Source organism: Hemitrygon akajei, chromosome 5 (genome assembly GCF_048418815.1).
Source record: "Hemitrygon akajei chromosome 5, sHemAka1.3, whole genome shotgun sequence".
Lineage (NCBI taxonomy): Eukaryota > Metazoa > Chordata > Chondrichthyes > Myliobatiformes > Dasyatidae > Hemitrygon > Hemitrygon akajei.
In genome coordinates this window covers 135,808,286-135,827,297 of record NC_133128.1, presented here as the reverse complement: position 1 = coordinate 135,827,297, position 19,012 = coordinate 135,808,286, and the positions used below count along the sequence as shown (strand labels likewise).

General features: G+C 44.5%; 1 protein-coding gene across 7 annotated transcripts in view; it reads left to right on the top strand.

Moving 5' to 3' along the window:
- The first annotated feature begins 479 nt into the window (after positions 1–479).
- The window catches only part of LOC140728198 (flagellum-associated coiled-coil domain-containing protein 1-like), a 58,873-nt gene continuing 40,340 nt past the window's right edge, over positions 480–19,012 (top strand). For 3 of the 7 annotated variants that reach the window (XR_012099012.1, XR_012099013.1, XM_073046580.1), the window contains exons 1-3: positions 480–1,636; positions 7,085–7,239; positions 12,626–12,690. Coding sequence is in view for 3 of the 7 variants with exons in the window: in XM_073046580.1 (XP_072902681.1) it covers positions 7,213–7,239; positions 12,626–12,690 (92 nt within the window). In the remaining 4 variants the exon portion in view is untranslated. Of the gene's footprint in view, positions 1,637–7,084; positions 7,240–12,623; positions 12,691–19,012 lie in introns of those variants that run through there. The other 4 variants (XM_073046583.1, XM_073046581.1, XM_073046585.1 and 1 more) reach the window with 3 other exon arrangements.

The following is a 19,012-nucleotide window of genomic DNA, read 5'->3' as shown; positions in this document are numbered from 1 at the left end:
GTGCAGCTCAGTTTAAAAACCTGAAGGTTGTAGGGGTGTGGAACTATAGGTGCTATACCTCCTACCCAATGATAGCAGTGAGAAGAGGGCAAGATCTGGATGGTGCAGATACTTTATTATACATGCTGCCTTCTAGATAGATAGATAGATACTTTATTCAGCCCCATGGGGAAATTCAACATTTTTTCCAATGTCCCATACACTTATTGAGCAAAACTAATTACAATCTGCCTCATGCAGATGCTCTCAAAAGCTGGGAAAGGTCTGTCCACGACTCTCTCCAGCATCTTGTGTTCCTGTACATTGGAACTACTGTACTAGGCCATGATGCAAACACTCAGGACACTTTCAACAGTTAGTCTGTATCTTGATGTAGTTTTACTGTTTAAGATCATACTTAAGTTTAAACTCGACGCTTTGAGGGGTTTTCATCGATGCCAGTGTAATTCTCATTCCGGGATCGACAGCACAATCAGATCGCGTTTCCATTTTCTGTAGCTGATGGAGGCAGGAACACTGAAGATGTAAAGCAGAATATGGTTACAGGGTGGGTTGTTCAAACCATCCCACAGAACTGCAGACAGCATGGGACCTCACTATCCATAATGGTGTTGCATGGAACAAAATAGGCATTGGGTTTGGCATTGTGAGTCATTTTGTATGCCTGGCAAGGTCAGGCATTCCTTGGTAAAGCAGCCACCAGAACGACTCCTCCCACTCAAGTCATTCTCATTCTCTCCCCGCACCCCATCCCATTTGATAGAAGATATCAAGACCTGAAAGCATGTACCACTGGATTCAAGGACAGTTTCAATCTACCCTAAGTGTTTTAAGATAACTGAATGGACCACTTGCCGATAAGATGAATTCATGACCTCACATTCTACCTGGCCACCTTACCTGCGCTATATGTAATTGTGCGTTCTGTTATTGTTTTTCCCGTCATTGCACTGATGTGATGAAATGGTTTCTATAAACGACATCCATGGCAGTTTTTTTTTCACCGTTACTCGGTACATGTGACAATAATAAGCACCACCACGTCGCAGTGCTGAGTAGAAAAACTATTGGTTAGTGTTTGTTCCCACCCCAACCCCTAACGAACAGCGCTTTGACTGTTTGAGTCCCAGTTTAACGCAAAATGTTCTGCGAATGTAAGTCTATTGAGAAAGCTGCGAATAGACACGATGATTTGAGTGGCTTTGAGAAAAGCTCTAAATATTGACAGTCACTCAATAACAGCTCGCTGTAACCAGTGACCTCCCCCCCCCCCCCCCCCCGGAAGTAACCATTATCTGGTTGGAAATTTGTCGTTTGAAAATATTGTTAAAATTCAGTGGTTGAGAGACTTTGGCGACTCCTAGCAACAGCAGCTAGCGAAAGAATTGCTCATTCTGACGGAGGGTGGTGACAGTTGACCGCCTTTGTGACCCGCGGCCGAGGTATGCTTATTTGTTTCATGGTACCCGGTGACCAAGGCTTTCCACAGTCGCCCCGGCAACCATTTTCGTCTTTTGGACACGTATTCCACCACCTCCTCCCCTTCACCGCTACAGACAGACAGACACACTCCGTGCGACGGAAATGGAGGGAGGAGTCCAGCCGCTGACCATCTCCTCCATCCTCCCTCTGTAAGGTCAGTGCTCCTTTCCACTGGGCGACTGGGTCCGATCCAGACGCTTAACTGCGTCAATGGTGCACACTGGAAACCGACATGTCCTCTCGGGGAGGCAAACTCAAGAAATAAAAGGGAGAAAAATAACAACTTAATGGGAGGAAATCTGGGAGGTCCACAAATTTGACTCGAAATCATGACCTCTGCAGGAAACGGCCCCCCCCCCCGTATAAAGGGACCCAATGAATCACATTTCTTCGTCTTTTATCGCCAGAGATTTATGGGGGGGGGGGGGAGTTTACATTTAAATCTGGACGAACCTTAATCCTTTGGCCTGCTTCAGCCTACCATTTACAACGCTACTTTGCACTGATGTAAGAGTTTAATGTGGGAGGCCATTCCAAGGGAAGAAACCCACATATAATGTAAGGAGCCGCGTAAAGCTATTAGATGACCATTTGAGGCAGACGACTTTATTTCAGTGCACATCATAAAAGAGAAGGGACTGTGGAATTTAGGGATGAAATGTCAATGCCTTGGGGGGAGGGGTTTAGTAAATGAAAATAATTAATAATCCAAAACAAAATTGCAGGTGTAGGAAATCCTAAATTAAAAACCCTGGAAACATTCAGCATGTCAGGCTGATACCTCTTCTTCCAACATGCTCCGAGGAAGAATCTTCAGCCTGAAACATTATCTATGCTTTCCACTGTGAGGAGTAAAATTGGCAACCTCGAGAGAAGTAGGGCTAGAGAGGGTTACGGAGATAGAGAGGTGCAAATCCGTGGAGGGATTTGAATACAAGGTTGGTAATTTTAAAATGGCACCAATGCAGGTTGTTAAGTACGGGTCAGTAGAGAGAAGCAAGTGGGCTGGACTTGGCACAAGTGAGGATGCAGCCTGTAGAGTTTCTTTGTCACTGGGTGTATTTAAGGCAGAGATTTGATTGGTAAGGGGGTGAAGAGCTATGGGGAGGAGGTGGAAGAACGGGGTTAAAAAAAATTGCCCATGATTGAGTAGCTGAGCAAACACCACATTCAAAGTTGCAGGAAGTCTGGTAAACTCTCAAATTTTCCCAGGAGAGGGGAAGAGCGTGTTGCTAGGTTGGGAGGAAAAATTGAAATGGTCAGAGTGCTGAGGTTGGAGGCAAGAGACAATCCAGTTTGGCTCACCTCTTGTCTCTATGCTGGACTGAGGCAGTGGCCTGCAACTGGTGGACTTCTGGATCAGCTGCAGTGATGCTGTTTTATGAACTTAGTTCCGTATGCTGTTTCCTTGTTTTTATTGTTTACACAACATGTTTTGTTTTCTCTCTCTCTGCACACTGGGTGTTTGATGGTTTTCTTTGGGCTTTAATGGGTTCTATTGGGTTTCTTTGTTTCATGGCTGCCTGTAAGGAGACAAATCTCTAGGTTGTATAAAGTTTACATACTTTGATAATAAATGTATTTTGAACTTTAAAGCAGCTGTATCTTTGTCTTTCCTTAGGAGACAGCACAAAAACAAGCCATCAAGTCCCCTCTCACTGTCTGCATCAATTTTTACACAGATCCAACCCCAAATCCACATATACACCTATGAATTTCACCCAGATCAGATTCTTGCACTCATCTATACATTGGGGCCAATTAACCTACCAGCCCACAGGTCTTTGGGATACCGCAGTAACTGGGTGCTGTGGCTTAGGAAAGAAGAGAAGTGAAGAGGACTGTTATAGGAGATTCCATAGTTGGAGGAATAGAGATGAGATTCTGTGGACGTGATACAGACCACAGACTGGTATGTTACCTCCCAGGTGCCAGGGTCGGGGTTGTCTCGGCTCAGGTCCATGACATTCTATAGGGGAAAGGTGATCAGCCAGAAGCCTTGGTACATATGACATAGGTAGGAAAGGTGAGGAAGTCCTAAAGAGAGATTGTTTTAGGGAGCTAGGTAGAAAGCTGAAAAGCAGGACAACCAGGGTAGTAATCTCTGGATTGCTGCCTGTGACACTCCTGTGAGGGTAAAAATAGGAGTGTTTGGCAGATAAATTTATGGCTGAGGAACTGGTGTAAAGGGCAGGGGTTCACATTTCTGGATCATTGGGATCTCTTCTGGGGAAGGTACCGCCTGTACAAAAGGGACTAGTTACACCTGAACCCGAGGGGGACCAATATCCTTGCATGCAGGTTTGCTAGAGCTGTTCGGAAGGGTTTTAACTAATTTGGCAGGGGTATAGGAGCTGATAGGCTGAGGATGGGGCAGTTGGTTTACAATCAGGCAGTGTGTAGTGAGACTGTTAGCACAGAGAGGCTTGATGGTAGGGCAAAATTGTAGTCAATTGAATGAGTTGTAGTGTAAAAGGGACAAAATTGAAAAGGGTGACGATTACAGGACTAAAAGTGTTATATTTGAATGCACAGTGCACGGAATAAGATAGATAAACTTATAGCACAGAAATTGGCAGGTATGTTGGTATCACTAAGTCGTGGCTGAAAGATAATTATAGGTGGAAGCTTAACATCCAAGGATACACATTGTATTGAAAGTATAGACACGGGATGGGGCGGCTCTGTTAATAAATGAAATCAAATCATTAGAAAGAGGTGACACAAGACCAGAAAGTGTAGAATCCTTGTTTGTAGCACTAAGAAACTGCAAGGGTATGTACCCTGATAGGTGTTGTATACAGGCCTGTGAACAGATGCAAAATGTGGGCTACAAATTACAACCATGGCAATGTTATGTCAGTCATGGGGGATTTCAATATGCAGGTAGTTTGGGAAAATCAGGTTGATGCTGAATCCCAAGAGAAGGGAGTTTGTAGAACGCCTACAAGATGGCTTTTTAGAGAAGCTTGTGGTTGGGTGTTGTGCAGTGAGCCTGAATTGATAAGAGAGCCTAAGGTAAAGGAACCCTAGAATTCAAAAGAGAGGTGAGAGTCGATTTCAGATTGCTGGAAAATTCTGCTGGAGAGGTTGTCATAGGGGACAAGGGAATGGTGGACAAATTGAATAAGTATTTTGCATCAGTCTCACTGTGGAAGACACTTGCAGTATGTCAGAAGTTGGGTGTGTCAGGGAGCAGAGGTGAGTGAAGGGAAAAGGGGCTTGGGGAAAATGAAAAGTCTGAAGGTAGATAAATCACCCGGAGCAGATGATCAGCACCCCAGGGTTCTGAAAGAGGTGGATGAAGAGAAGGTGGAGGTGGTGTTGCATGAACAAAGTCACTGGAGAGAAGCACATGAAGCGGTTTCTTTAGGGCAAAATGAGACACAGCGGGCATCGTTTGGGGATCCTTTTATAGCAAGAGGTCTGATTGACCCAACACTACATGACATGTTAAGTGCTAAAGATCAAAGGACAATGCTATATTTACAATACTTCCTTTGAACTACACACAAACTTCACAGCTCCCCTTACACGCCCACACCACAGACACCTGAATGATTTTTAATCAGCATTGTCTGATCTTCCCATTAACTCTAATTCATGGCTCGGAACCTATTGTTCAGAGCTGCACTTTAAATTCAATCTACAGTTTGTATTCATATTTAAAATTTGGTGGCTGAAGTTATTTGCTATATATTCTAACTGCCCAAAAATGTCCTAAAACTAAATTTGTACCAGGAAAGGCCAACCTTAAGGAGGATCTACTCAAATGGGGCAGCAGAAATGCCCTGCTTTGTATCATCTCTCATTTACCCTATGTGTATCTACATCTACCCTATCGTCCCTAATGGCTATAAGATGCCAGAGAGATTGCTCCAGAAATTTGAACAGTCTTTTAAAAATACAGCTTCGTCATTTGTATGCCTGTTGCTCCCTTCCCTGCTGACTAATTGCGGTTTTGATCACATTCTTTATCTGCACCCTTTTGTTCTCTGTTAACTAAAACTTCCTTACTCGGGCACCAGCAAGGTAAATATATCAGGCTCACAGGTCCTCTTATCGATGTACGGGGAGGATTTGGGGTGGTCTCTATTTGAATGATTGCAAGGGTCTCTCCCTGGTGGTGTGCCCTTCCGAACTGTCCAGTCAATCGCTGGCCCAACTGCTGAAAGGGCCATTTGTATTCACTCCCCAAACTTCCCTCTCTCAGTCTATCACACCTTCAAAATTGTGGACTCTGATGTCTCTGCTGTAACTTGGATCCCTTCCCATCTATTTTCCCCCAATATCTTTTCTATTCTGTGCTACACAACCAATTGTCTACCTTCAGCAACCAGCTTTCATTACAGAGTACCATTAGCATTACACTTTAACCTACAATTCTCAGCTTTCTTTCACACTCTCTGTATCCTCTGCCTTCACATTTGCTGTGGGTCTGCTTCCATCAACTGTGGTCAGGTCTAGTGTGCCCGGCTGGTGTTCATCTCAGAATCTCTGTAATTATACTGTTACTGGGCATACTTGATCTCCCACTCTGTCTGTGGAGGTTAGAAGGTGAGTCATACGGTTTAGCCTGAGACTAGTGTTTCCACCAGCTGTCTCGCTGAGTGTACACAAGTGTAATTTGTTAAAAGTACCATCTGTGGTCTTATCCATCAGGGAGCAAATACTGCCTTTTCAGACAGTATCCTCACCATGACCTGGTCTCTCAGCAGTGGAAGGACTGTCTCCTTTCCCACCGGCTCTCTCTGACCAGCAATGTGCTGCTGTTGTTTCACCCGGTCCTTCCGCACTTTACCCTGGTCCTTCAAATCTCCACGTAATCTTACTAAATTGGTAGTTTCTTTCTGTACACTTGTAAATTCTGTTGCTTCTTGTTCTTACACTGTCCTCGCACTGATGTCTGCCCACTCGTTCCCTTTCTGTTCCTTGTTGTCCCCTTTCTGGTGAGCCTTGACTGTGATCACCTCAGGCAGCTGCACTACCTCTAACAGCTCCTGACTGTGCTTGGTCCCTGCCCTTGGCACCTCCTGACATTCCCACACATTGCCCAGTCTCTCTTCCCTGCTTGGGGTTGCTGTATCTCTGTGGGCTGCGTTAGCTGCTTTGCAGGTCACCTAGGTTCACTGTCCCTGTCCTGTCTATGTTTTTCTCCTTTTCCTGAGTTTATGATCGCTCCTGCCTTGCTCAGTGTGTCTATTCAATCACAAGCAAGAGAAATTCTGCAGATGCTGGAAATCCAAGCAACACGCACACACAATGCTGGAAGAACTCAGCAGGCCAGGCAGCATCTATGGAAAAGAATACCTTCGACGTTTTGGGCCAACACCCTTCGATTCCACCTCTCAGTCGTGGGCAAGGGTAATCAGTTATCAATGCTGATGATCCCGTGTCTGCTAAAGTTCCACATTACTGGCCCCCGATAAACCTCTTACATACATCCATGGATGACCGCTACTGGCAGTAGAGGCTGCCGTCAGCTGTTTGTCTGATCTCACCAGCTCTGTACTCTGGTCGGGAGTCAAATTGGAAAGAGAGGGCACGGCTGTGGATTTTGCCTGCACTGGTGAATGATTTTAATACTTTCCTCTGTTTTTAGGACACTGCCTCAATCTATGGCCTGAGAGGCCACAGCTGTTACAAATATCTCCTTTACCCTCCCACGTCTATTCCAGCAGTTCCTTGCTAGACGCTCTGGTTGCTGGCACACAAAGCAAGTTCTCTGTGATGTCACGGCAGCTACATTCACTACAGGTACTTTATGACTTCCCCTCTCCCTCCTATCTCTGGTCTATCTCACTGGCCCGGGACAGTATTGCTGAGCAGGTCAATGACACTGCTATCCCCAAATCTAAAACTTCCCGGAGAGCTGAGCTCAGCCCTTCCTTCAGCATTTTCAGGAAAACTAGGTCATCCCTCCCCTGGATTATCCAACTCCAAATGCTCCTCATATGCTTGATATACGTTCTGCATAATCCATGGCTGGCTCCTCAGCTCTCTCTGAATCACTGACATTATCGTTCCCCAGTTACTCTCACCTCCCCCCAGTTGTGGCCTCACTTCCCCCTTTAAAGAAGCAATATCTCTCTTCATTGCTGGCGTCCCCTGTAGTTGCCCACGTACCATCCTGCACCCCCCTGGGCCATACCGTCTCACATATTCCTTGGGCACTTCGCTTTTGCCAACACATGTATATCTTTGGGGTACATCTGGTGAATTTCAACCATTTCCTCAAGCTTGTGCCAGAATTCTGCATACCTGCAGGCGACCTTAATTGAGAGCATCTCTGACAAAATGGGAGGTGAAGGGTTCGCTGGGGTCATCAGGTTTCTCAACCTAATGTTGCTTGACTTCAGTAGGAGCCATCCTTACAGATACATCTGGGTAAAACCCCTCCCTGAAATATCTCCACACCAATTCCCACACTACGCAAAACATACATGACGTATACAAGTTAACAGTACACACTTAAAACCATGGAGTTTGTATTTCGTAATCTGCCGCTTTTGTGCATCTAAGCTCATGTCTGCTGTATTCATTTGTTACACCAATGCACACGCACTTGTGTATGCTAAAATATAGTTCACAGAACGAATATACTGGCGTCCTGAACCTCCAATAACCACCCTTTGCAACTAGTGGCCCATTTTACCAAATTATCATACAGATGTTTAAACACACACACACACACACACACACAGACACACAGACACACAGACACACACGTAGACACACACGTAGACACACACACACACACACACACACACACCTTTTATATCTACTAGTTCAGCTCTCCGCTGTGTTCATGATACCTTGCGAACCCATAGTCACCGACCTGAACAGGTCCAAATGTGAGTGCTAATTTTAAAAATACTCACCCACTTAGACTGTTGAGATCACTGGCCACACAATGGGTTGCAAAGGCATCCTGGATGAGCCCCCAATGTTGTCGCATGAATGAAGTCACCAGAGAGAACGTACTGGTAGCTTTGAAGCAGTCTCTTTATTTGACAAAATGGGACACAACAGGCATCATATGCAGTTACTTTTGGAGTAAGAGGTCTGCTAGACCCAATGCTGCACTACATTGTATGTGCTAAAGATCAAAGAACAATTCCGTATTTACAATGCTAACACAATACTTCCTTTGAGCTACACACAAACTTCACAGATCCCACTTCACACCCGCACCACAGAGACCTGAATGCATTGATTGTCCAGTCTTCCTGTTAACTGTGATTCATGGATTTTAGGAACCCATTGTTCAGAACTGCATTTTAAACTTAATCTGCAGTCTATATTCATATTTGAAGATTGGTAGCTGAAGTCAGTTGCTGAAGTTATTTGCATTGATCTTACAGCAATCAATAGATTCTGGAAAGATTCTGAGGACTGGAAAATTGCAAATATCACTCCACATTTGAAGGGAGAGAAGCAGAAGAAAGGAAATTATAGGCCAGTTAGTCTGACCTCAGTGGTTGGGAAGGTGTTGGAGTCAATCGTTAAGAATGTGGTTTTGTGGTATTTGGAGGTACATGATAAAATAAGTCATAGTCTGCATGGTTTCATGAAGGGAAAATTGTGCCTGATAAATCTTGGGATTCTTTAAAGAAATGACAAGCAGGATAGACAAAGGAGAATCAGTGGATGTTATGTACTTGGATTTTCTGAAGGCCTTTGAGAAGGTGCCACTCATGAGGCTGCTTAACAAATTAGAGCCCTTTGTATTACGGGAAAGATTCTAGCGTGGATAAAGCAGTGGCTGATTGGCAGGAGGCAAAGAGTGGGAATAAAAGGAGCTTTTTCTGGTTGGCTGCCGGTGTTTAGTGGTGTTCCACAGGGGTCTGCATTCAGACCACTTCTTTTCATGTTATATGTCAGTGATTGGGATGACAGAATTGATAGCTTTGTGGCTAAGTTTGCGGATGATACGAAGATAGGTGGAGAGGCAGATAGTGTTGAAGAAGCAAGGAGACTGCAGAAGGACAGACAGATTAGGAGAACAGGCAAAGAAGTAGCAGATGGAATACAGTGTTGGGAAGTGTATGGTCATGCACTTTGGTAGAAGAAGTATTTTCTAAATGGAGAGAAAATTCAAAAGTCCAAGGTGCAGTGGGACTTAGGAATCACCGCCAGGATTCCCTTAATTTTAACTTGCAGGTTGAGTCGGTGGTGAGGAAGGCAAATGCAATGTTAGCATTCATTTTGAGAGGACTAGAATATAAAAGCAATGATATAACATTGAGGCTTTTTAAGGCCTAATAAGACCATAAGACATAGGAGCAGAATTAGGCCATTTGGCCTAATTAGTCTGCTCTGCCAGTCAATCATGGCTGATCCTTTTTTCCTCTCCTCAGGCCTCACTTGGAGTATCGTGAGCAGCTTGGGCACTTTATCTAAGGAAAAAAGTGTTGGCATTGGAGAAGCCACAGAGGGGGTTCACAAAAATAATTTCAGGAATGAAAAGGTATATGAGGACCGATTGATGATTGTGGGGCTGTACTGACTAGAATTCAGAAGAATGAGGGGGATATTTTTGAAACCTATCAAATGTTGAATGGCCTCGATAGAGTGGATGTGGAGAGAGTGCTTCCTATGGTGGGGAAGCCTATGACCAGAGGACACAGCCTCAAATTAGAGGGAAGACCATTTAAAACAGAGATGAGGAGGAATTTCTTTAGCCAGAGAGTGGTGAATCTGTGGAATTCATTGCCACAGGCTGCTGTGGAGGTCAAGTCATTGGGTCTATTTAAGGCAGAGGTTGATACATTCTTGATTAGTCAGGGCATGGATCAGTCATGATGAAATGGCATTAAAGACTCTATGGGCCAAATGGCCTAATTCTGCTCCTATATCTTATGGTCTTTAAGGCTGCCTGTTCACATAAAGAATGTATCAAGTTACATAGACTCCATTGGAGGCTAGGAGTGAACCCAGGTCTCTGGAACTGTGAGGCCACAGTGATAAAGTTAGGGACACTTCTCACCCAGTGACGGCTGTCAGATAGAAAATATTCAGCATAGCAAATGGGACTGTGTGAGGGTGATCATGATATGATGGCTGATCTGACCATGGACTCATCTCCGCTTACCTGCCTTTTTCCCATAACCCTTAATTCCCCTACTATACAATTAAGGGTTTTGGAGAAAAGGCAGGTAGGAGATGATTCAATGGACTATGGAAGGAAGATGGGGACTAGAGACAGGTGGCCTGCCCATCACTTCCCTTTTTACAGATTGTTGGTTTGTAAAAAGGATGTGGAGGTAGGTGGAAGGGTCTGTGTGACGGTTCATCCTGAGCAGCTGCATGATAGAGAATTTCCTGATGAATGGGCTGTTCGTTCTCCCTCTCCCCTCTCTCTATATCCACACTAGTCCGGATAATTTTGAAAACACCGGTTTCGCGTAAAAATGATAGGCGTCCACACTATGCGTTTTTGAAAATATCTCTATCCACACTAAAACGGAGATTTCGGCGAATCTTCTCTTCCTGCGCATGCTCAAGACACATCTACCAAAAACAAGTGACATGGTTAGTGTAGAATCTTGCCGTAAAAGTGCGCGTTTCTGTATTTACAGACTACAAAAACTTTAAACGATGGGCAGCTGTTGGCTCTCGCGCAGGAGAACTTAAAACTAAAAAAAAACAAATACTGGAGCGTATGGAGGCAACCGACAGGGAATTCACGGACAGATTGACCTGGCTGACAATGAACATTGAAAAACTGACTAACTCTGTTGCATTAATAAAGCCCCTTGTTAAGTGTATAAAACATGTCTGCATCAGTATTATTTTTTATTGCCTTACAATGTTACATTAGGCTGTTATACATCTATTGTCAGAGAAGTACTTGCATAAATAGGTAAACCACCTTCATACGAGCAAGGACAGAAAACAGAGCAAAGTGAGTACAGTATACTTATTTATTCAGTAAGTTATGGGTCAAAGTATTTGGTGAGTACATTTCTAACTCTTCTGGCTTCAGTCTCGTTGCCGTCTGTTCTGAAATTGTTAGGTTGAGTTCAAGAAAACAATGAAATAGCGCACTGCCGTCTGACAGCGTTTTCAGAAGTCTCTGGTTACCCCATCCATGCTGATCTGCCCGAGCAGCATTTTCAAAAATACCCACCCTGGAAAGCGTTTCTGAAAAACTTCGGTTTCAGGAGACGAAAACGCTGTTTTAGTGCGGACGGAGGGTAAAAACAAAGAGAAAAAGCTTCGGTTACGGATTTATCCGGCGTAGTGTGGATGTAGTCTCACTCACTCTCTCACACACCCCCCACCCCCAGCTGGAAAATTATCAAGTTTGTGAAAGGCACCCTTTGGTCTGCCCAAAATTTGTTGGTCTGCCAGTTTATCGAGATATCCAAAGAGGGATGTTGCCAACTGGATACCATATATGCTGGGGGATGCACTAAAGCTTGGTGCAGCCACCACAAAGTCTCAGTGGGGAGGGACCACAGTGTAGAGTTCTTCTGCTACCAGACTTGTTTTAAAAGAACCTAAGGAGATTGGCCACTTTTTCAGTGGAAGAATTGGGGATGCTCCAGTTTTCCCAGCTGAGAAAGTTATTTGCGGGTATATTCTTCGTTACGGCAAGGAATGGAGTTGAGAGATGTTTTGGAGTGTAATTGAAGGAATTTTCCAAGTTAAGGGACCATTGTTCAGCTAAAACAGCATTTCCTTATGCTGTGTTATGCTCAATAAAGAGACCTTGAAAAGATTTCCAATGGAATTTAACACCTCACTTTACCCATGTAATTGTTTTAAGTGTGATAAATCCACAGCTGAATCCAAAACATTCACCTTTCAATACCTGATCGGCTGGAGTAGAGGCAGTTGGGAGAGAATGTTTCTATTCAAAATGTAAATAGAGAGAAAATTCTAAACAGCTGAGCTTGTCAGTTGTGTTAAACCCATGAATCAACTCTGGTGATTTTATTTCCCACTGGATATCCTCCTGGTGATTCTTTGTGTCCCTGTGGAGATCTGGGATATATAGCATGAAATGGATTTCTTCCAGCCTTGCTCTTAAAAGCTAGCTGCAGTACTACCTTTATCCCCATTCAAGTAATCTATTTGTTGTAGTGAAGGCTCATAACATTGAACGTGTAGGATTCTAATGTTCTCTTGTTATTAGCTTTGCAGCATGGCTAAGTCGGCATTTCCAAGCTTAGTGTGTGAAGGTCCATCCCCTCAGCCGAGGTAAGTGTAATACCCTGGTTTAAACCATGCTTTATTTTATTAATACAGTTATGCTGTTTATTTTCTGCAGATCTCCTCAAAATGCTAATCTATATAAAATGTATCTATAATTTCATTATACACTTAATAATATACAGTTTCAATCAAGTATTTCATTACACACACAAAATGCTGTTGGAACACAGCAGGCCAGGCAGCATCTATAGGGAGAAGCACTGTCGACATTTCGGGCCAAGACCCTTCGTCAGGACTAATTGAAAGGAGAGATACTAAGAGATTTGAAAGTAGTGGGGGGGAGGGGGAAATGCAAAATGATAGGAGAAGACTGGAGGGGGTGGGATGAAGCTAAGAGCTGGAAAGGTAATTGGCGAAAGTGATACAGAGCTGGAGAAGGGAAAGGATCATGGGACAGGAGGCCTTGGGAGAAAGCAAGTGGGGGAAGCACCAGAGGGAGATGGAGAACAGGCAGAGTGATGAGCAGAGAAAGAGAAAAAAAACCAAATAACTAAATATTTCAGGGATGGGGTAAGAAAGGGAGGAGGGGCATTAATGGAAGTTAGAGAAGTCAATGTTCGTGCCATCAGGTTGGAGGCTGCCCAGACGATATATAAGGTGTTGTTCCTCCAACCTGAGTTTGGATTCATTTTGACAGTAGAGGAGGCCATGGATAGACGTATCAGAATGGGAATGGGACGTGGAATTAAAATGTGTGGCCACTGGGAGATCCTGCTTTCTCTGGCGGACCGAGCGTAGGTGTTCAGCGAAACGGTCTCCCAGTCTGTGTCGGGTCTCACCAATATATAAAAGGCCACACCGGGAGCACCGGATACAGTACACCCGTTGTGATGGAAATAACTGGTTCTTTGAGTCTCAACAGTAGAGGCCTGGAGACACACAGTTTTAATAATAAGGAATTTATTATTAAAGGGGAAGTCGGGTCAACACAAGCAACTACAATACACAGGAAACAGTGTGGGGACAGGGTACTGTTACACATACAAAGAACATGGGAAAAGCACTACAACAGCTATCCCCCTTGACCTTGGATAGCTGTGGCTCCCTTACCAGAACAAACGATAGACCTTCCCAAACATAAATCAATGCACTTACCTTCAATGAGGTGATCTGTAAGAGAGAGCGAGCCAGGGACATGTCTCACCTTTTATAGCATGGGGCTGGGCGAGATAATCCAATTAAGGTGACCAGTAATTTAGGTGTGCATTGATTAGTTGGGAGGGACCAAATGTTGATTGGCATGTGGTGTGTCCTCCGACCAGCCAGGTGGCAGTGCATCTGTCACGTGGCCGGTATCTCTGGACACAGTATACCACACCAGCCGACTCACAGGTGAAGTGTCACCTCACCTGGAAGGACTGTCTGGGGCCCTGAATGGTGGTGAGGGAGGAAGTGTAAGAGCAGGTGTAGCACTTGTTCCACTAACAAGGATAAGTGCCAGGAGGGAGATCGGTGGGAAGGGATGGGGGGGAGGGATGAATGGATAGGGGAGTCGCGTAGGGAGTGATCCCTGTGGAAAGCAGAAAGGGGGGGAGGGAAAGATGTGCTTGGCAGTGGGATCCCATTGGAGGTGGTGGAAGTTACGGAGAATTATACGTTGGACCTGGAGGCTGGTGGGGTGGTAGGTGAGGACAAGGGGAACCCTGTCCCGAGTGGGGTGGCGGGTGGATGGGGTGAGGACAGATTGTGCGGGAAATGGGAGAGATGTGTTTGAGAGCAGAGTTGATGATGGAAGAAGGGAAGCCCCTTTGTTTAAAAAAGGAAGACACCTCCTTCGTCCTGGAATGAAAAGCTTCATCCTGAGAGCAGATGCAGTGGAGACGGAGGAATTGTGAGAAGGGGATGGCATTTTTGCAAGAGACTGGGTGGGAAAGGGAATAGTCCAGGTAGCTGTGAGAGTCTGTAGGCTTATAGTAGATACCACTAGATAAGCCATCTCCAGAGATGGAGACAGAAAGATCAAGAAAGGGGAGGGAGGTGTCGGAAATGGACCAGGTAAATTTGAGGGCAAGGTGAAAGTTGGAGGCAAAGTTAATGAAGTCAACGAGCTCAGCATGCGTGCAGGAGGCAGCGCCAATGCAGTCGTTGATATAGCGAAGGAAAAGAGGGGGACGGATACCCATATAGACTTGGAACATGGACTGTTCCACAAAGCCAACAAAAAGGCAGGCATAACTGGGACCCATGTGGGTGCCCATGGCTACACCCTTGGTTTGGAGGAAGTGGGAGGAGCCAAAGGAGAAATTATTGAGAGTAAGAACTAATTCCGCTAGACGGAGGAGAGTGGTGGTAGAGGGGAATTGGTTAGGTCTGGAATCCAAAAAGAAGCGAAGAGCTTTGAGACCGTCCTGGTGGGGGATGGAGGTATATAGGGACTGGATGTCCATGGTGAAAATAAGGCAGTGGGGGCCAGGGAACTTAAAATCATTGAAAAACTTCAAAGCTTGCTCCTGCCCCACCGAACTCATTTCTGCATACCTGGACACTGTTTTATTCCCCCCCCCCCTTGTTCAATCTCTTCCCACCTATGTTCGTGACACATCTCACGCTTTGAATTTTTTCAATGATTTTAAGTTAAGAAAGTAGCATCACATAACACCAGAGCCCAATGGCTGAAAGACCTACAAACAAGCCTCTGCAATCCCCCAGAGGAAGAACCAGTGACCATCACAGTAGTAGATGTCCAGCAATAGGTAGTAACACAAAGAACTGGACATCACCAGGGCCTGACATGATCTACACCTATTGGCTGAAGAAACCAACAGCATTACATACACAGCTGGCAGCTCAAATGAACCAGTAGCTAGAAGCAGGCTCCCACCCTGACTAGCTAACTCAAGAAAGGACAGTATTCATAGTGAAGGGCCCTCACAGAGGAGCAGCACCATCAAACTACCAGCCTAGAACCTGCCTGCAGACAACATGGAAGCTCCTATCAGGCATCATAACCACCAAGCCAAAGGAACATGTGTGTAAATTCCTGAGCCCTGCTCAGAGAGGGATTGGTAATGGAACCGGAGACTCCAAGCACCAACTACTGGTAGACAAAGTGAGACTCCAAGACTAGGCAAACCAACCTAAGCACAGCCTGGATCAACTACCAGAAAGCATACAACTCAACGCCCCTTGCATGGATACTGGAATGCCTGTCTCTGTACAAGGTCAACAAGGCATTAAGGACCTTCATCAAGAACTTGATGCTAGAAGTTAACTCAAAGCCAATAGCACAAGTGACTGTCAGATGTGGAGCATACCAGGGTAATGCACTGTCCCCACTGCTGAACAGCAAAGGCTTGAACCCCCTCAGCCAGATTATCTCAGAGAGTGGACATGGGTACAGGTTCTAGGGTGGAGTGACCATCAGCCATCTCCTGTACATGGATGACACCAAGCTGTGTGCCAGAAATGAAAGACATCGACTCACTAATCCACCTGACAAGGGAGTACAGCAGAGACATCGGGATGTCACTTGGACTGGAAAAGTGTAGCCGGGTGGTAGTGAAAAGAGAAAAACTCATCAAGACTGAAGGAATCGAGTTACGTGAAGGTCATATACCAGATGTACAGGACAGCTACAAGTACTTGGGGATCCTCCAGGTACATAGAAGCCATGATGAGGACACAAGGAAGGCTGCAACATCCAAGTACCTCCAAAGAGTGAGAAAGGTCCTAAAAAACCAGCTGAATGTGAAGAGTGAGATCAGAGCTATCAACACATTCGCCCTACCAGTCCTCAGATACTCAACCACTATGGAATGATCTGGAAGCCACTGACATCAAGACCTAGAAACTACTAACACACATGGAGGGTTCCATCCAAAGCCCAACGTTTAGAGACTGTACATCCACTGGAATAATGGAGGATGGGGACTTGGAAATGTCAAGGCCGCAGTCTTGGAAGAAATGTGAAACATCCATGAGTATGTCAGGAAGATGGCCTCTAAGGATAACCTGCTAGGTGAGTACCTCAGACAGGGGACACGGAAATGGAAGTGAGTGAAGCAGAGTCAGAGGACCAGAGGCCATGTCAGGACAAGCCACTGCACAGGATGTATCATCACCAAATATCAGAAGTGGCTGACATAGGAAAGTCCTACCAATAGCTGGAAAGGGCAGGGCTGAGGGACGGCACAGAGGCGCTGCTCATGGCTGCACAAGGACAGGCATTGAGCACAAGAGTAACAGAAGCAGGGTCTATCACACCAGGCAAGATCCAAGATGCAGATTGTGCAAGGAATCTGCTGAAACCATCCAGCACATCGTAGCAGGGTGCGAAATGCAGGCAGGGACAGCACACACTGAACAGCACAACCAAATTGCAGGAATTGTGTACAGGGACGTCTGGCTGAGTGTAAATTGGACACTTCCAAGTCTAAATGGGAAACGCCCAAGAAAGTAGTAGAGAATGACAGAGCTGAGGTCCTGTGGGACTTCCAATTGCAGATACTGGCCAACCAGCCAGACATAGTGATACTGGACAAAGAACAGAAGAACAGATGTGGCAATCCCAAATGACAGTAACATCAGGAAGAAAGAATATGAGAAGCTGGAGAAATACCAGGGCTTGAAAGAGCAGATAGAAAGGATGTGGAAGGTTATGGTGGTGATAGGAGCACTTGAGCTGTGATACCTGGAATGGGAGAGTGGCTCCAACAAATCCCTAGAACAACATCTGGGATCTCAGTCCAGATGAGCGCACTACTAGGAACAACAAGGATAGTGTGCCAAACCCTCAAACTCCCAGGCCTCTGGTAGAGGACCTGACATTGAGGGAGATGAACATACACCCCTTAAGGAGTGAGAAAAATATGTGTGTGTGTGTGTGTGTGTGTGTGTGTGTGTGTGTATATGTGTATATATATAATGGGCCCTTTATTTTGTCTGTTATAACATAAAACATTTTGTCAATACAATTTCAATCTAAATTTATACTGCTGTGAGCTGAATTGCTTCCTGGCGAACATTAAATTTGTCAGTATTCACACAGGTAACTGTCTTGCTTTCCCTTAGAAGAAGCATTCAAACTTATGTTTTTCATGTCAACCCGAATCATATCTATCCTAGACCTGTTTATTTACTAATAATGGCCTTTCATCATGATTCCCATGCATTGGAGAGTTAGATTGCTGAGGGTTTGTATTCACAGTAATAACTAATTCATTACACGAAGGTTAAATGAGGATAGGGGTTTAGGTTCTCAATAAGATTATATAATGTATTATTTTTGAGAGGGTTTATGATAGACAATCTGAAGATAAAGGTCACTCATTTATATGTGAAATTTCTTTTGCCATTTTTAGTTACAGTAATTTCAGCATTAAGGTTTTTGGGGCACTAATAAAATTCAAGGGATTTGCTAGGAATGCAGAGTTCTAGTGGAAATTCACTCCTTGTTTTATTGAATTCAACTAACCTATTTGTTGTAGCAAAGGTAAAAGAGAGGTTATTTAATCAATGCCTGAAGATAAAACGCCAGCTTGGAAAGTTTCACAGACGGAAAGTAAACTTGAGATTTTGGGTGGGAGGGTGTGAAAATGCCAATATTCCTTAAAATTAGTGACTTGAATATTGTACACTGGAATATTTTATTTGGAAACTATTTGCTTTTGTAACTGCTGGATTAGATTTTGGGAAACATTCAAAGTCAACGTTGTATTTATTGTCATCTGCACATGTACATGTATGCACAGGTACAATGGAAAAACTGACTTGCAGCAGCACCACAGGCACATGGCATTATGTATTTAGCATTCATAAGAAATATAAATGAAACATAATTCAAACATTTTTAAAAAGAAAATACAATTAAAAACAAAAAGTCAATTTTTAGTACAGTGATCAAAGTGGTCATAATGTGGTTAAACTCCTGTAGATTAGGCATTCCTTTAATTAAATAGAGGGAATCAGGTATTTCTACAGGTAAGATAGAAATGGTGGAAATGTTCAACATGTCATGCAGCACCTTTGGAAAGAGAAGTAGAGGTGATGTGTTTCTATAGACAGTTGTCAAAAATCTTCAACCTTAAACATTAATTCTGTTGGAAGCTGAGTAGCACACACAAACTGCTGGAGGAACTCAACAAGTCGGGCAGCATCTACGGAGAGGAATAAAGAACTGATGTTTCAGGCCAAGAACCTTTGTCGGAAGCTGTCATCAGTTTATTCCTCTCTATAGATGCTGCCTGACCTGGTCATTCTGGATTTCCAGCATCTACAGAATCTCAGGTTTCTTTAGAACCTGACCTGCTGAGTGCTTCAATCCCCCAGATTTTTTTTTGATTTTCAGATATTCCTACCATTTGGTTTA